Genomic DNA, 17,774 nt, shown 5'->3' on the forward strand with positions numbered 1-17,774 from the left:
AACTTTAGGCCTGAGATTCTGAAGGAAGAGCAATTTGTTTTCCTGTGGATTTCTGGGCACGGACTGGCATTGAGTGGGAAGCCCAGGACTCCTGGGTCCCAGCTTCAGAGGGGATTCAAGATTTTGTCCCAGCTCTAGAAGCTGAATCCTGAATGGTCTATGAGTCTTGGCTGAAACAAGACAGTTTGTTAGCAGGCAGGGCTGGTTGAGTTGAACTGATTTCAGCTCACCGGCTACCCACAGTAATGTCACTGTCATAGACCCCTTTAAGGAAGCGAGAGGAAACTGTATGGTGATTCTCTCTGTTTTGGCAGGCCCCGTTAAAAGGCAAGTGGCAGTGAAGTCCACACGGGGTTTTGCCCTCAAATCGACTCACGGGATTGCCATAAAGTCGACCAACATGGCATCAGCTGAGAAGGGGGAGAACATGCTAGTGCGCAAAAACACCCGCCAGTTTTATGATGGCGAAGAGTCTTGCTATATCATTGATGCCAAACTCGAAGGGAACCTCGGCCGTTACCTCAATGTGAGTTTCCTGTTCTTATGCGCTCTCCCAGGCAATGCTGCAAAGGGTGATGTGCGTGTCCCCTCTAGGAGCATCAACCGTGCTGTCTGGTTCTTGGCTTCTGTTTGATTTGAGCAAATGTTGCATAGGAGTTTCACTTCTTAGGTCTCCTTGTGAGTCCGAATCTGGCCTCAAATGCAACTTCTCCCTTTGCTGAACTGCAAACTTGAGTCCTGTCCTGGGGGGTTTACTCGCCCTGGAGACCAGTGATTGCCAGTTCTGGAGGCTGTTCAGTCCACATGTGCTAGGAACTGATTTGAGTTCAGTGTCACTTCAGACATCCGTTACTGAGCTGTCCCAGTGCAGGGGGCTGGACTTGACTTCTCCAGGTCCCGCCCAGCCCTGTAGTTCTGTGATTTAAAGGTGAACGTTAACCTGAGGCTCATCTGCTTTAGGTTTGTACGGGATCCTGTTTGTTGCCCTGTGCTCAACTCCAGCCCAGCTTAGCAAGGAAGTGAAACCTGTCAAAGAAGCTGCTCCACAACTGAGCGTATTTGCTCTTGATACTGGGTAGGGGGTGGAAATGCAAGATTTGACGGTGGATGCTAAATGTGAAATACACGCAGTACAAACACTGCGGGCTCTCTATATATTACAAGCCAGAACATGATGCAAAATCCGTGTGTGTGTGTGTGTGTGTGTGTGTGTGTGTGTGTGTGTGTGTGTGTGTGTGTGTGGAAAGACAATAGTAACCCCTGTTTCAGTGGGCTTAAATCTGATACAGTGGCTTAATTAGCGAGCTACCTCTTTAAGACCACTGCATCCCACAGTCTGCTTGTTCCCTGCCTGCCACAAGTGCCTGGTCACAAATTGGCTTCTCTTGTCCCTTTACAGCATAGCTGCAGCCCCAACCTGTTTGTGCAGAATGTCTTTGTGGACACGCATGATCTCCGTTTCCCCTGGGTTGCCTTCTTCGCTAGCAAGTAAGTGATCTGATGCTGCCCAGTCTGAGAAGTTTTGTTGGCTGCAGGGCAACAGCTGGAGACATTGGGTGCTTTTTAGTTCCTGATGGTTCAGGAGGTTTAAAACTTCAAGGCCTCTTCAGAGTTTTACTACTGGCTTATGCCACGAGGATTCTAATGTCTTGTGACTCGCCCTGGGCTTGGGGAGTCAGGGCTTCTGGGTTCTCTTCCTAGCTCAGTCCCTGGCTTATTATGAGCTTGGGCAAATGATTTGTGGAGAGACTTTCAAAGACTCAAGCTGCAGTTTAGGCACCCAGCTGCCTTTGAAAGTCTGTGAGAGCAGAGCCCCACCTCCCATTTGTGCCCTTTGAAAGTCTCCCCCAGGGCCTGCTGCACCAGCTCTTGAGCAGGGGAAAGTGCAGCCAGTTAATAGTTGGCAGAATTGCACCTTTCACAGGTTATGAAGCTTAATCTCTCAAGTACTTCTGTGGTCTCCCTTACAGCACATGCGCCCCTCAGCTCTTTGAGGAGGTAGAACAGCGCCTTTATGTTCCTTGTGCAGAGGAGGACTGAGGCCCAAAATGTCTGTCTGTGGCAGAACAAGGAATTGCACCAGGTCTCTTGAGGTCTAAGCAGTAGACCGTCCTGCCTCAGCATCCTATAACGAAATGTACTGGACCAGCTTTCACTTTCTGTGGCTTTCCAGAGTCTTCCCAAAAAGAGCAAATGCAGCACTACTCTGGCAGTAGCAGGGAAACCGTCTCAGGCCCTAGCCGCTGGCTATGCCGCCCTCTCTCCACCCACCTTTTTTGTCACATAGGCTGCTTCCGTGCAAAGCTTGTGAACTGCTTATCTTCCGTCGAGGCTGTTGGCGCTGCCAAGGCATGGATCTCGCTGATGAGCAAGAATAAGCTTTGCCCTGTGTCTGCTGGCAGAGACACACATACTGCTTCTGCTAGCTCAGTAACACACATGCCTCCCTTCCTTCTCAGGAGGATCCGAGCCGGGACTGAGCTGACCTGGGATTATAACTACGAGGTGGGCAGCGTGGAGGGCAAGGAGCTCCTGTGCTGCTGTGGTGCTATCGAATGCCGAGGCAGGCTGCTCTGACCATGCTGGTGCCTGCCTTGTGAAGGACATGGGCTGCTGGCCCTGGATTCCCCAGGGCTCCAGTTATTCTGAGCCAGAAAAGGGTTGATTCTCAACCCCAGGCATTGTCCCTCCCCTCCCTGCACAGCCCTTTGTGAGGGTGACGTACTGTATTTCATCTTGAGCTGTTTCTAATTACACCCTGCTTATTTGTAATTTTAGCTGGTTACGTAACTCGGCGCTGCCCTATTCACTTGAAAATATGCCCACAGGTACACAGACCACAGCACTACCAGGCGAACCCGGGTAGCTTGGCGTTGTGTGTAGGGCTGAGATGGACAGTAATGTTCCCAGCGAGCGACTGACTCACTGCTCAGGCATTCAGCTAGCTGCATGACTTAGTACCTGTCAGTGACAACTCACTTCAAGCATGAAACATGAGGCAGGCAGTACAGAAGGGTCCCCTGCCTTGCCATCCTACAGCCAGCCTGTGCTGCACCTGAGTCTGTCATGTCAAATCCCCCATCCCCAAAAAACTGGGCAGCTACAGTTAGAATTGGTGCCCTCTTATCACTATCTCAACAAAGAGAAGCATTTCAGAGAGGCAGGGGTAGATCATCCAATCCAGGAACCGTATTGGGATTTCCGTGGGGTATCGCTGAACATGCTGGTAAGGCCCTGGGGGAGTGAACCAAGGTTGGAGTTAAATCAAAACACTGAGTTGTTCAGAAGAATGGAGGTGTTTGGTCTACTTTCTCTGACTTGGTCATGTTGTAAAAAAAAAAAAAAAAAACCTGGCTGCCATTGAAAGCAATAATTGATGCTTTTCTTAAAAAAAAAGGCAGCCCCAAAATCAGTGCCCCCATCCTGCATTACAGCAGGAACTTGAAAGTGGCTTTTGGGGAAGCATCACTTCCAGGAGAGGATTTAGACAGGCAAGCTGTGAGCAAACATGAGTGAGCACATGGGATTTGCCTAGGAATTGGACACTGGGAACTGTAATCACTTGTTGGTTAGTGAACAAGCCCACGTCTTTAAAGTATTGCCAAAGCCAATTATGGCTTGAACTGTGTGAGGCTTCTATACAGCTGCTCCTAGATGCTACAGACATGGAGGGAGTAAGATCAAACTTAACTGTAGCAAGGGAGGCGGTACCTCCCCGCACTTATAAACTACTCAAAGCAGGCATGGTTATCTCAGCCCATAACTCCTCTGAGTTCAGGAGACCTAAACCAAAGCTGATACAAGGCAGTTACCTGCTGTAACTGGAGTACCCTTCGGAGTAGCCATGTTGATCCCAGGGTATGAGTGTGTCAAGGCAGGTGAGGTAATATTTTATGGGACCAACTTCTCTCACCCTGTCTGGCTAGAGGAAGCAAGAAGAGTATGAAACCAGAGTTTTTGGAGACTGGTGCTCAGCTACACAACTGAGGCTGCTTAGATTGTTCTAGGGTTACGTTATAGCTCCATCAAATAGACTAATGTCTTCTGCAGCGCCAGGACTATTGCACACGATTCCACCTGCCAGGTGAAGGCACACTGCCTCTTAGAGCTTTGCATGACAACTGCCCTCCTCAGGGCAGGACATGTCCAGTTCCTTCGCTGAGCCCTCCCTGTGGCTAGAGATGCCAAGACACATAGCTCATAATGGAAACAAATCTAAAAATAGCTGCTCAGAGAACAGTGCAGCTGCAGGTTTGCATGGGGATGGAAACAAGCTCCAGAGGCTGCTGCACCCCAGCCACACAACCTGGCTTTAGCAGGGTGAACAATCTCAAGAAAACCCTAGCTCCTTATGTCTGGGGCACTACATGTGTACCCAAGATACAAAACAGTGAGTGTCTTAGTTTTAATGAGGCTGTCTCCTTAAATGCTTTTCAACAAGGGTATCTAGCAATGGAAACAAATGGTAAAATCCAAGTCACTTTCAAAGTGACAGTAACTAATTCGAGTGGGGCATGGGCTGCTAGAGGGGCAAATACCCACTGCCAGACTCCAGCTGACACTGGCAGGAGTAAGCTTGGGCCGCTGCCATGTAAACACACATGTAGCTTGGGGGGTTTCTCAGGGGCAAGGCTAAGCTTTCCAAGACCAAAGGGTGAAGCTAAAAGTGCTCCTTTCTTTAAAGCAAATGTATTTTTAGGCCTCTTTTTGCAGGTGGAGGTGCTGTAGCCTCTCCAGGTCCCTGCACATCCAAAGGGGTTGAATGACTTCCTTGTAAGGGGTCTCTCATTAAACTAAACCCTGATAACAAAGAGATGCTACAGGTTTCAGCTGGTGAAGTGCAGGTTCTAGCACCGCACGTTTAGCTTAACACACTTTGGACCTTGGGCATTGTCACTACGAATCTGCCAGAACCACCCAGTCAGCACATGGCACCTGCCAGAGCCTGAGGAGATCCCTAGGCACCAGCTCTCCAACCGCAGCAAGGGGCAAAGGCCAGTCTGAGTTCACCGAACCAAGCTAAGGGAAGTAAACTGGCCCAGTTGCTCCCTCTTTCCAGCCTGCAGCAAGCCAGCTCAGGGCCAGACCGTCACCACCCTGCAAGGCCCTGAGCTACAAAGAGCATCAGTGCAGGCCCTTCTAGTTAGAAATGGATGGGTCATGGGAACTGAGGGTCCCTGGACCAGCAAAGAGGGTCACTCTTGGGCAGAGAGCTACCACACATGGGTGGAGAAAAGGATCTCCCCCCTTGCTAATGGGCAGAGTTCAACCATGGCTTCTGAAATTTTACAGTAATTACCTTTCCTAGGACATCTGAAAGCTCCTCCACTCGCTGTCTGTTCATTTGAGGGGCTGCATGGGAATCTTGTAGTGCTAATGGAGAAGTGCTAATTAATAGCAGAGTTAAATCAGTGGCTCGTTCCTCCCAAGCTGTCCATAGCCACACTAGTATTTCAACAGTGTAGCCTCAGAGGGGCTGTAGCAGGTGGCTTTTCTAGGAAGTGGGAGGCCAGTTGTGTTTAAAAATAGGGCAGTAGAAAGCATGTGAAGTTCTAAACCCCCCTCTCTAAGCATTCAACACCCCCACTCTGGGCTTGGTTCATCCAAGTGTTCAGGCTCTTAAATAAAGGCCAGACTTTCAGAAGTTCCCCACACCTCCCAGTGGGCCTCATCCAGGTTTCCAGGAGACCTCAAACTCCAGCATGCTGAGTGAGTGCTTTTGAAAATCTGGCTGCTTATTCTGATGCCTTAAAAATGGGAACTGATCCCTGCTAGCCTTGGGATGCTGGTAGTGACCACATTACCACCACAAGAGGACACTCCTGAGAAAACCACACCAGCTCAAGTCTAGCAAGAGTGGCACAGCTGATATGAAAGCTGCCCATTTGTTTCACAGTGATCCAAACCCCTCAGATGGGGGCTGGGTGGGAACAGGGTGACACTCCAACAGAAACCACCACGCCTGTTTTTACAGAAGTTTTAGTTTTATTTAACTTTTAATAAATTTTAACTTTTAAAAAACAACATTTTGGTCTGAAGTTAGGTTAATGGTCCTTTTCTCCAACCCCTCTGTCTAGCCTGGAAAGTTTTACTGCCTTCAGCATTTCAGCCCCCACCGAATCTGTTTTTACATGAAAGACTCTCTGCCGTCCAGTTCCTTTTTGTACTTAGTCCTAGCTTTAAAAAAAAAAAAATAAATAGAAAAAAAAATCAGTTGCAAATTCATTTGTCCATTCATAGCCTGGGCGGAGGGGGAAAAAAGCACATTAGAAAGTAAGTGGAATAGATCGTTCTTAAAGGTGATCAGAACCAATTCTTATAGAGCAAAACAATGGGGTGTATTAAATCCCCATGGAAACAGATACTAGGTAGTGTGTCTAAACCACACAGCTTCCTTCCACCAAGTATTCAATAGTGTTGTCTAATAAATCAGCCATTAATACCCAGATGTTCATCTACTTAACTCAGCCTCCCCCATGGTATAACAAATGTCACCTGATCCCACAAGTCTGTTACTGTGGTGGTGAGCTGTAAACGGCACAAATTCCTTCTGGCTGCTCTTCCTTCCTGCTCCCCAGAGCAAGTCAGTGACTCTGCTCCTCATATTCTTTTGTTTTTCTGGGTGCAATGGGCACATCTCAGTCGTGCTGGGGAGCCAGCCACCAAAGCTCTGACCTCCATTCACCAACGGTGGCAAGTAGCAAAGCCAGAACGAGTCCCTGAACTCCTTCACTCTGCAGCGGAGCACAAGGCGCCCAGGAGGGCCTGAACTGCAGAGCTGAAATTGACGGCCTGCCTAGGCTTTGATTTCATGCCTTTGCTATTACCCAAGAAAGCTAAATAAAACTCCATGCCCCCCTGCACAGGAAACACTTGTTTCCTCTACAGCTGGAAAGGAGTCTGGGGAGAGGGCTTGCAATAGTTTCCAAAAAACCCACCACCAAAGGGGAACGAGTGAGTCTTTGCGATTGAATCCAAGCCCTCGGAGGACATCAGAGTTCTGCTTTTGTGCGTTATTTCCACCAGCAACACAGCTAGGGGATTCCCTTCCAGAACCTGGAGAGGTGAGAACAGAGCAACTCGAGAGGCAACGAAGCCACACCTCACCAATAAAACAGACGGGGAAGGAACTGGCGCTAGCTTTCTCTGTGGATGTGTGAGAGAGACACAAAAACAGCCACTGGCCATCGCTCCCTCAGGTAGCAGTCTGGCTGTGCCTTCCACTGTGCACCTAGAGTTTGGGGACAGGGCCAGATAGTCTCGGAGAAGGAAATCCTCGCGTCCCAGTTTGGTTTTAAGGCAGCTGGGTGAGGATACAGAGAGACAGGACACTGCTGTATGGCGGTGGCATGAGGTGCTACCACCCCTCCCCCCCACAAAGTTGGCACATTTCCATCTGCAGCATAGGAAAGAAAATTGACCTCAAATGATGTATTCTAAGCACACGTGTAGGGTTGGTGCTGGCACTCCAGGGTCCATTCCTTTAGCCTCCCCACAGCTGGGTCAGCTATTTCCACTAGATCAGCTTTGAGGAGAAGAGGGAGAGTAACTATTTATAGGGGACAGGAGAGAGACCCTGGCACTACAGTTGGTGACAGGGTGGAAGCTGAAGTTCTCTTGACGTTTTGGCCTTCTCAGCTGATGCCCGTGGTGGTGGAGCCGGGCGGTGAGCTGACGACACCTCCACGTGTGCCTAAAATCAATCGGTTTTCCGGTGGTTGTTGTTCAGGACAGGGTGCCCGTTGGAAAGGGGCCCGTTCTTCGTCACTTCCTCCTCCTCCGTGTTGTCGGTCTCCTCGCGATCACTCCTTTCGTCTTCCACCACCTGGAGGGGTTGAAAAGAAAGGGGCTTCACGAATCAAAGTGAAACGGGGCAAGCAGGCTAGAGCAGAGTGGGACTGGGTGTCAGGACTCCTGGGGTCTGTTCCTAGCACTGCCACCGCCTTGCTGCGTGACCCGTTTTGCTTCTGTGCCTTAGTTTCCCTGTGTAACACCATGAGCAGGGCTTAGTGTCTGAGGCCCATTCCGTCCCCAGCCCTGCCCCTCCTCCACTAGTGCCATCTGCACAGGTGGCTTTGTGAACCAGGCATTTGACTGGGAATTGTGTGAAATCCTCCCACACCTCTCACATGGGGGCCACGCACGCGCTTTAGATGGTAAAAGCCTCCTCCCCCTTTACCCCTGCGTCACGCAGGTCCCACTGATCCCCTACTGCCTTGCCTTCCCCAGAGATGCTCCAGGACCTCACTACTGAGCTCTAGCTTCTCCCTGCCCGACCCCGCTTCATGCTGTTGCCCTAGCAAACTTCTCCTGTTCCTAGAGCACCACCCAGCACATGGCCCTACCCGCCCCGGACGCCCTGGGACGTGCCACTGGAGCCTCAAATCGTGGTGCTGCTTAGAGCCCCAAGGCCCAGATCCTCATAGGGATTTAGTTGCCTAATTCCCATAGGAATCAGTGGGAGATAGGCGCCAGAATTACTGAAGAACTGGACCAAAGGCTTTTCTCTATCCTCAAAAAGGCAATAGAGCCCCCAGTGCTCACCCCGCCAGCCCCCTCCGCTCCTCTGACGGGAATCTCTGCACTGTTGCACCACAAACAAATGAGCAATCCTACAATAAACACCCGTTATTTGTCCCCATTAATCAGGACGAGAAAATGCCCCCTGACCGGTCTTAAAAATTGCTGATCTCTTCCACTTCCCCATCCTCCCTGGAGGGGTGGCTTCACTTTGGAACCCAGGGGCCAGGAGGGAAGCAATGTAAGCGAAGGGTGACCTGGAAAAAACAAAAAACACCCCCTTCACCCCCCGCCAGAGAAAGTGAACCTGCCTTTCCAGTTATGAACTTGTGGGCCATGCGGATGATGAGATACGCCCAGAAGATATGCAGCGACTGCAGCACCACCATCATGAAGTTGAAGAAGTAATAGCCGAAGAAGGGCGGGTACAGGTCCAGAGGATAGACCACGGTGCAGTGCATGATCCTACAGGAGAGCACAGGAGACCTCAGACATGTTCACTGTACGGAGAGTGAGGCGGCTACGCAACCCTCCTGGCTCACACTGCTCACAAGCAAAACTGGCAAAGTGGCCAGAGGACCAGACTGGTACTCAGGAGCTCTGGGTCCTATTCCCGGCTCTGCCACGTGCATGCAACTCCTGGATCGCCCTCCGACAGCCAGCTTTTCCTGCCCCGCCACCCGCAATGGTGTCCCAGGCCCAAGAGCAGCAGCAGGCCATGGTCAGAGGCTGGGGCGCTTGCTCACCAGAAGGGCAGGATGATGAGGCGCGTGACGATGAAGATGGCGGCGAAGACGATGAAGATGTTGTTGCAGGTGTTCTTCCAGCCAGCGTAGTTAAACATCTTGGCAGACTGGGGGCAAGAGGCCAAAGCCACAGTAAGCAGCAATGCCTTTGAGGCGTGGGAGACATGAGCTGGGGGGGAGAGTGTGGGCCTAGGGAGACTCAGAGGAGTCACTGCATCTCTCAGGGGCTCTCCCGCTTGTCAAATCCTGCCCCTCTCCCACCCTGGTCAGTCTCGGCTGGGAGCTCCTGGGGGGAAGGGGCCGGGTCTTGTTCTGTACCTACAGCTCCTCACACAACAGGGCCCTACCCTTAGCTGGAACCTCTAAGCACTAAAGTAGAGCAGCCATGCTAAGAACAGCTGCCTGGTTTGGTTTTCAGGTAGGGCTTGCGTCTGAGAGTGCCCCCAGCTCCCGATGACGGACCTCTCAACGAAATGCCCAGTCATCCATTTCACATTGGGTGTATTGCTGCAGCACCCAAAGGTCCCAGTGTGCCAGGTGCTGCCCAGACACACAGCGAGACACTGTCCCCTGCCCCAAGGAGCTTAGAGTCCAAATAGACCAGGGATGAGTCTCTGGACTCCTGGGTTCTGTGCTGGGCTCGGTGGGGCAGCCCCCCCGCCCCATGGGAGTGAGTCCCACTGGCTTCACGGGGGCGCCAGGGGTTCTGCTGTCATTGGCATCATGGTCGTGTGGTGCATCAGCCCTGGGGAACAGCCGCAGGGACCGGGTGGGGGGTTGCATGCTGCTCTCCCACCTGGCTCACCTCCAGCAGGTAGTCGGCAGAGTCATGCAGGGCCATGATCAGCGTCCCCGCCCGGATGTAGTTGGCAAACCAGGAAAAGCTGATCAGGATGATGGTGGCCACGTGGTGGATGATCTGCTCTTTGAAGTCCTGCCGGGAAGAGGAGGAAGGGGAAAGGAAGGGGTTAACCCCCCCAACAAACAAGAAGAGGGGTCAGACCCCAGCCCAGCCCAGCCCCTCCTGCCCCACATACACGAGGCCTGCCCTGCCAAACTTCCTACCCCTCTCCCATCCCCAAACACACCAGCCCCTCCTTGTCCAGCACTGCCAAGCTGCTCACTCCCCCAGCCCTGGACAGAGAATCCTCCTCTTGGAGGGAGGCAGATGTGCCCCCCTGCGATATCCCAATGGGGGCTGAGAGGGGCTGCCTGGGGATCACCAAGCAACTACACCCATGGAGTGGGGGGAGGGCCACATTCCTAGTACCAGGGCTGGTTTGGGGCCACTGCTCGCCCTATGGAGCTAATGGAGGCAGCCGCAAGCAGAAGCCCTCTGACCCCAGCAGACTCTCCCCTCCCAAGTCCGGGATGCCTAGGACTGATCTGGTGGCACTGGGCTGGCCCTGCCGCCCCTGCAGGGGTCTGGAGAGAATCCCCTTGTGCCCTGATCTCTTCCCCATTCAGCCCAGGACTGGGGACGCACATGGATCTCCATCCATCCCCCCTGCCTCCTGCACAGCCAGGCATGCGGCAGATAGCCTACCTTGCGCTTCACGTCAGAGGCGATGCTGAAGAGCAGGGACCAGTAGAACGACAGCTCTATCATGTAGTACCAGTACTGCGACGGCAGCGTGGTCTGCAAGGCAAACGGGACCAGAGAGCTCATCGTAACAACGCTCTGCTGAAGCATGTGCGCACGCCCTCTGCTGGAGGGGATCAGAATGGCACTGCTGTGTGCCATAAGCCCAATGCTGCACAGAACTAATGGGGATTCTCCTGTAGCTTAAGCGGCAGGGACCTGAGCTTTGGAAGCAGGAGGATCTGAGCCTTGACATCACCCTGGATTTCCTAGGTGGCCACAGGCCACGTATTGCACTATCCCAGCAATTCCACAGAACTCCCTCCAAGGAGATGTTAACCACCGAGTAGTTGCCACGTAACCATCCTAACTTCAGAGCACGGGCACCAATGGACGCGTGTCCCAATGAAGCAGGATTTCATTGGCTGCCCAGGCTGCTATGGTGGAGGCTGGGCCAAACCAGAACTCTCTCCGCTCATGGAGCTGAAAGAGAGAAACAGCTGGCTCTGCCCACGGGCGCTAACCCGACAGCAGGCGTGTGCTGGACTCACCTGGATCGGGTACCCTTTCCACACCTCCTTCAAGTCGTAGAACCAGGGCTTCTGTGAGGAAAAGCGGGAGGGGGAAAACAGGGCAGGGGTTAGCAGGGCAGCTTGGCCAGGACGGAGTAAGAGACCGGAAGGGGTCAAAACGGCAGATCTTACTTACATCCACTATGACGGCCATGCCAGCAATGAAAGCAATAAGGTAAAAGGTGAATCGCCAACTGGAAAAAGGAAGCAGATGGTTCTCAACAGAGGAGCATGGGGCGGGGTGACAGGGAGAGAGAACACGTCATGGGAAGGGCAAGTAGGGAGCCCCGCATGCTGGGAGCTCCAGAGGGAGCCGGCCCAGGGGACACAAGGTTGAAGTGCCCATCTGGGTCACCGGGGACCCCTTCTGTGCCTATCTCGTGATCCAGCAGGGATGGAGCCTTGTCCTAAGCTGTGAGAAAGCAGGGGGGAAGCGAGCCTTGCAGCCGCTGGGCTTTAAGAGTCCCCTCAATTCTGTCACCCTCTTGCCTTTCACCTTGAAGCTGGAGCCGTACTGGGAGCCCAGCTGGGCTCAAGAGCAGCGTTCACAGCGGGCACGAACCTGGGCTGGGGAGGGAACAGGCTCCTCCATTCCCACCATCACCAAACCTGTCTGCTCAGCCCGGTCAGTTCTGATGCAGCACACAGAGGTGACAGGGCACTATGGGCTTCAGGGTATCACCCCAAATGGAATCCCGGGGCCCCCTCCGCCACCATTCCAGTGCTCACAGCCGTTCCCTTCCCACCACTGGAGAACCACCCCCCCGCCAGGTTGCGTTACAACGAGAGTCCCGGGTCCGCCCTATGGTGCCCAGCTCAGCACAGAGCACAAGGGGGTCCCGAGTTCAAAGGGATATATGCTGAAGGGGGTGCTGCAGACACCAGGGGGGCAACAGGGTCGCCGTTGCATGGCTGGGCGAGGGGCACCAGGCTCTTACCTGGCCTCCCGGAATTTTTTGAGCAAGCTGGGCCTGTCCTGGTTGCGCCTGCGTCGGAACCAGCGCTCCACCTGCCGGACCATGCAGCCACTCTTCTTGGAGAGCATCTCGATGTCACTCTGGGACGGGAGAGACCCGGGGGCGGTTACCAAGGCGACCCAGGGGCTGGCTGGGCCCCAGGACCAGACAGCAGGGTGATCAGTGGGAGGCAGAGGGTGTCTGCCTGGCAATCAGTGCTGTGCAATGGCAGCTCGCTTTGGTCTCACGAGCTCAGGTACTGGCCACAGTGAACACGCCAGGCGGGGGCACCTAACACTGTCCAGGGGCGCAGACAGGCCCTGAGCCGGTGCTGCTGCAGCTTCGCTGCTCCTGAGCTAGCTAGAGCAGGTCCGTCTACACCCGCTGCAGCCACAGGCTGCTTGTTACCACGTGGCCAGGCCCAAAGACAGGCGGGGAGCTGCAGGCCCTGGCAGCCACAAAGGGGTTTGTTTTGAGCCTTCAGAGCCAGTGACCAAGGGCTGCGGAGCGCCAGTGCCTGAGAGAGTGAGAAGCTGAAAGCACATGGGCTGAACTAGACAAGTGCAGGGTACCAGCCCCTTTGCAATCCTGACCTACAGTCTGTTATCCTCTGCCAGGGACCCTCAACCTCAGCCAGTACCACCCTGGCTAGCCCAGCTCTGGGTCTGCCCCACACAGAGCTCTGCCTGGGCCCCTCATTCCTGACCCCCATCCCCCTGATATCCCAACTCCTCACACTCCCAGCTCTGCCGGTGCCCCATACTCCCACCCGGCAGCCCCCTGCTATCCCAGCCTTAGGCTCCGCAATCCCAACCCGCATTCCCCCTGCTAATCCAGCTCAGCGCTCCCCCTCCACCCCAGCAGCTATGCCAATGCCCCTCAATCCTACCATGTACCTCCTCCCTGTTATGCCAGCTCCGGGAACCCCCCGGGCAGAGGCTGCCACTCTGGCCAGCGAGCGCCTGTAATGATCAGGAATGGACCCCCACCCCGCTGGGGGGCAAAGACCAGCGCTTTAGCCCTTGAATCACTAAAGCTGTATGCAAAAGCGCCCCCGAGCCCAAAATGCAGCCACTTGGCTCCTCAACTCGCCTCCTGGTTTCTTCCAACACACAGAGCCAGATTCATTTCATACCCTCACATTAACGCCCCAGGTGCCCGGCTAGCCTAGTACAGATCAGCTCCCAGAGACTCCGGGTGGAAGAGGGCAGCCCAGGATGCCTCGCCTGCAGCACCCCGGCGCAATCCCAGCACCACGCCTGTCGCAGGCTGCAGGCAATACAGCCCTCCCCCCCGCCGGTGGCACACACTGTACCTGTTTGGGGTGTTTTGAGGATGAAGCGTAGAACTTTTCTAGCACGGGATTTGGGGTGGCTTTTAATCGGATCTTCTCCTTGACGTTCAAAAGCCCGGCTAGTGGGGTAGCCACATATCTGGGGATGGGGTGAAGGGTGGAAAGAGGAATGGGGAGCACAGGCAGAAGACACATGGTTAGAATAATGCTTTAGAACATGGAGGCCCTTCCCTTTGTGGCAATCCGGTTGTTATAACATGGGGCCACAGTCTGGAAAAGGGACAGCACTGCTGCGTTCCCCCATCTGTGCAAGGGCGAGGAGGACACCGCTCTTCAGAGTACAGCGCTTTGAGATCTACTGATGGGAAGTGCCATGGAAGAGTTAGGAGAAGGAGTTAGTGTGTGCAGCACCTGGTACCATGGGGCTACCAGAATACGCCTAATTATTAGGTTATAAACTCTTCAAGGCAGGAACCGTGTCACCCTACATTTGTGCAGCTTCTGGCAAAGACACACCTATTACTGCTTGGCCTGTAGGCCCTACCATAACACAAATCCGTATGGACAATCAATTTCCTCCTGCAACCTGACAGCCCTCGGACCAGAACTCCAAAGCTGCCTGTAAAGTCACTGACAAGAATTCTGCTGGGCAGTGGCCATTAGGTGGCAGTCAAACCTACATGACAGAGCAAACGTACCTGGGCCAAAGGGGTACAGTTATGTGCCACAGATGGCCTGGGAGGAATCTTAATATCCTTCCCATTTTACAGATGGAGAAGGGACTGGACTCACTCCTCTAAGCCCACTTCTCTCCCAGACCAGGGGACAGAACCCTGGAGTCCTGACTCCCAGCAGCTGGAGCAAAGAGTTAAAGTCACCGATGTGTGTGTTTTGATCAGAAGACCTGCCAGAATGGAGGTGACTGACAGGTGCAGGGGAAGTAAAGGATTAAAAATCAGAGTGGGGGATCTGAAATGATGGCTGGGGAGACAGAGTGAGAGACAAACTGAGGGAAGAGAAGGAAGGCTCAGAGAGAGAGAAGTGAATGATATGAAAGCAAAGAGACAGACAGCATGTCTTTAACTGAGGGGAGAGGAAAAAAGAAAATGGGTGAGAAATGACCAAGTAAGAAAGAGAAAAAGTCAAGGGCTGGGAAAGTGACTCTTCCCTTTGCTACATAGAAAAGAAACATCTTCAGCCCAAGGCCCCTGCTTTCACCCCACAGGGGCTGGGCAGCCAAAGTGGTTTGCTGACAACGTGGGGAGACATCCCCAAAAGAAACCCAGCCCCTTCTCCAGCTTCACACTGCTCGTCCCATCCAGCTGCAATCACAGCAAGATGCTCACAGGCATAGAGCATCCAGGGCACATGCACAACACGGGCAGACGGCTCCCAATGGAGCTCCGCCCACCCACCGTGCCTATGCTCGATCCTCCAACAAAGCCAGCTCTGTTCTCCCGTCTCCGTTTGTCACCACGACAGTGGTTTATACAACAAATTGCTCTTTAATGCCTCAGCCCCCAGCATTGCTGAGACACCCGGGATCGGGGGTTGGCGTGCACAATGCGAGCATTTGTGCCACGCTGCCTGGGCCGGGTGCATATAATTACATGCCACATGCTCTGTATTCCTAGAAGCTAAGAGGTTAGAGACCCTCTGCCAAGCTCTCTCTCATTCCCACAAAGGTCAGTGCAGGTTGCAGCCTGCAGTCCGTTGCCTGCTGCTTTATGAGGTCTGGGTTTATGACTTTTTAGTATTTGGAGGGAAGGAAGCATGTGTAATACGATGTCTATGCTGCGTACCTTAGCTGTGCCGCTACAGCCATACCCTTGCAAGGTATGCAGTGCAAAATAAAACCACCTCCAATGAAGGGCAGTAGCTTTGTTGGCAGGAGAGCATCTCCCACCGACAAAGCACTAACCACACCAGCACTTTTCATCGCTATAACTTTTGTCAGTCAGGGAGTTTTTTCACACGCCTGACCGACAAAAGTTTTGCCGACAGATGTACAGTGTAGACACAGCCCAAGTGAAATAAGGAGGAGATTCTCCTCCATTTAAGGCACCCCTGGCCCACACACTGGACTGGGGGATTCAGGACTCCTGGGTTCTGTTCACAGCTCTGAATGAGAAGTGGGGTCTAGTGGGTTAGGGCAGGGGGCTGGAAGTCAGGATTCCTGGGTTTTACCGCCAGCTCTGAGAGGTGAGTGGGGTCTAGTGGTTAGGGCAGGGGGCAAGGAGTCAGGATTCCTGGCTCTGGGAAGGGAGTGGGATGTGAGGATTTGAACTGAGGCCAGATTTTCTAGACTGCTCAGGCACCTTAACAAGATCTGGGTTTGCAGAAGCGCCTAGCACCTAATGTGCACCAGTGTTATGAAAACCTGCCCTCAATGGCTTCCTCTAGGGGCTGGATATTTCCTCACTATCCACCAGGGGGAGCGCCTTCAGCTGGCTCCAGCCAGGCTGCAGGAATGAATGCTGACCTGGCCTCCCCTAGGTACTCACATTTCGAAGAGGTGCCTGACAACGAGGAAGAGGAAGGCTAAGGGGATGGTGATGTAGAGGTCCGAAGCCTTGGCATAGACCCGCCCATCCTGGTCTTCCAGGTCCGACCACGTCAGGTTCACCGGCAACCAGAGCCGGTCCCACCAAAAGTAATTGTATAATGTCTGGAACATCCTGCAGGGGGAGAGACAAATGGAGTGATTCATTCATGCTCCAGGGTTCCCTATGCCTCCTATCCATGCCCCTGGGCAACAGTGGCCAAGGCCCCCGCCTCCACCCTCGGATTCCCAGCACTCAAGCTACAAGGAAGCACAAGGACACACATGACTTATCACGGCTGCTCCAACCCTCGCAGCCCCAGGATCCCACGGCTCATCACTGCACAGGCCCCCTCCTGTCCCAGAGCAGAAGGAGAATCACTGTAAGCCCTACAGTGTTAAGGACACACAGGGAAGTGGTGAGAACGCAGTTGGCACAGGGGGCGGAATGCTGCAGCTGTTTAAACACCACACGGCAGTTTAGAAAGGACAGAACCTTGTATGAGACTGAAATCGCAGGGGAAATCCAGGGAAGCCAAACGTGGAGGCTCTAGGTTTGAAAAGCACCATGGGGTCTCTATAGTGGCTGCAAAGGGTCTGGGTTGGGACAGATGTACAGCAGATCACATGCCACATTCAAGACAAGATGCTCTACGTATAGATGTGTACATCCTTCAGGGCCAGGACTGGCTTTTTGTTCTGTGTGTACAGCACCGAGCGCCAGGTGGTCCTGAATGGCGACCCTAGGTGCTACCACAGTACAAATAAACAGCATCAGTAGAAGATGCCAGCAGCACAAATGCACCCAGCTCTGCATCTAGCTTTCGCTCACCTCCATGCAGAGTTCCAGCTACTAGTCCCCCCGGGCCCATCCTGGCCACGCGTAGGAGATCCCGTTACATTCTGCCTGGGGCTCAGAATAGGGGAGGCTGAGTAGGTGACAGTGGATTTCCCAGGATGACTGCAGCACCCAGCTGTAACATACACGCTCCTTGACAAAGGGTCCCTGGTTCTTTGTGAACTACTCTCACCTCAGACCTGACAAACTCACTACACCAAACATATCTTACAGGATATTTATCCATCAAGCGTAAGCTGTAACACAGGGGTGAGCAAACTTTTTGGCCTGAGGGCCACATCTGGGAATAGATATTGTATGGTGGGCCATGAATGCTCACAAAATTGGGTTGTGGTGTAGGAGGGGGTGATGGCTCTGATTAGGGGTGCAGGCTCTGGAGTGGGGCCAGAAATGAGGAGTTCAGGGTGTGGGAGGGGGCTCTGCGTTGGGGGAGTGAAGGGGAGGTGAGGCCTCCAGATGGAGATGAGTTTGGGGTGTAGGAGGGTGTGACGAACTGGGAATGTTCTTGTTTGCTCTGAAAACTGTGTTGGTGCCTCAGTGTCCCCTATGCAGTTCTTAAGTATCTAGGGGGTGGAATAAGGGTGTGTAATTGCTGCAGAGCAAGGAGCCAGTGCATCTAAATGCCGGGCACTCTGTCTCCTAGCAACTGATGGCCTGGGCCCCTCCCCTGCAAAGGTGCCAACTGAAGATGTTGGAGACAAAG

General features: G+C 53.4%; 2 protein-coding genes across 7 annotated transcripts in view; one reads left to right on the forward strand and one right to left on the reverse strand.

Annotated features, from left to right (window-relative positions):
• SETDB1 (SET domain bifurcated histone lysine methyltransferase 1) overlaps positions 1–6,213 on the forward strand; it is a 31,024-nt gene extending 24,811 nt beyond the window's left edge. For all 6 annotated transcript variants that reach the window (XM_075071101.1, XM_075071103.1, XM_032767948.2 and 3 more), the window contains exons 20-22: positions 315–526; positions 1,400–1,488; positions 2,460–6,213. In XM_075071101.1, the coding sequence (XP_074927202.1) occupies positions 315–526; positions 1,400–1,488; positions 2,460–2,577 (419 nt within the window). In that variant the 3' untranslated portion in view covers positions 2,578–6,213. The remainder of the gene's footprint in view (positions 1–314; positions 527–1,399; positions 1,489–2,459) is intronic.
• Positions 5,966–17,774, reverse strand: part of CERS2 (ceramide synthase 2) — a 61,399-nt gene continuing 49,590 nt past the window's right edge. The window contains exons 2-11 of the mRNA XM_032767958.2: positions 16,175–16,348; positions 13,692–13,809; positions 12,359–12,477; positions 11,557–11,614; positions 11,400–11,450; positions 10,813–10,905; positions 10,072–10,200; positions 9,267–9,373; positions 8,832–8,985; positions 5,966–7,825 (exon numbers count right to left, since the gene is read on the reverse strand). Coding sequence (XP_032623849.1) covers positions 7,700–7,825; positions 8,832–8,985; positions 9,267–9,373; positions 10,072–10,200; positions 10,813–10,905; positions 11,400–11,450; positions 11,557–11,614; positions 12,359–12,477; positions 13,692–13,809; positions 16,175–16,348 — 1,129 coding nt within the window. The 3' untranslated portion in view covers positions 5,966–7,699. The remainder of the gene's footprint in view (positions 7,826–8,831; positions 8,986–9,266; positions 9,374–10,071; positions 10,201–10,812; positions 10,906–11,399; positions 11,451–11,556; positions 11,615–12,358; positions 12,478–13,691; positions 13,810–16,174; positions 16,349–17,774) is intronic.

This window comes from Chelonoidis abingdonii, chromosome 11 (assembly GCF_003597395.2).
Source record: "Chelonoidis abingdonii isolate Lonesome George chromosome 11, CheloAbing_2.0, whole genome shotgun sequence".
Lineage (NCBI taxonomy): Eukaryota > Metazoa > Chordata > Testudines > Testudinidae > Chelonoidis > Chelonoidis abingdonii.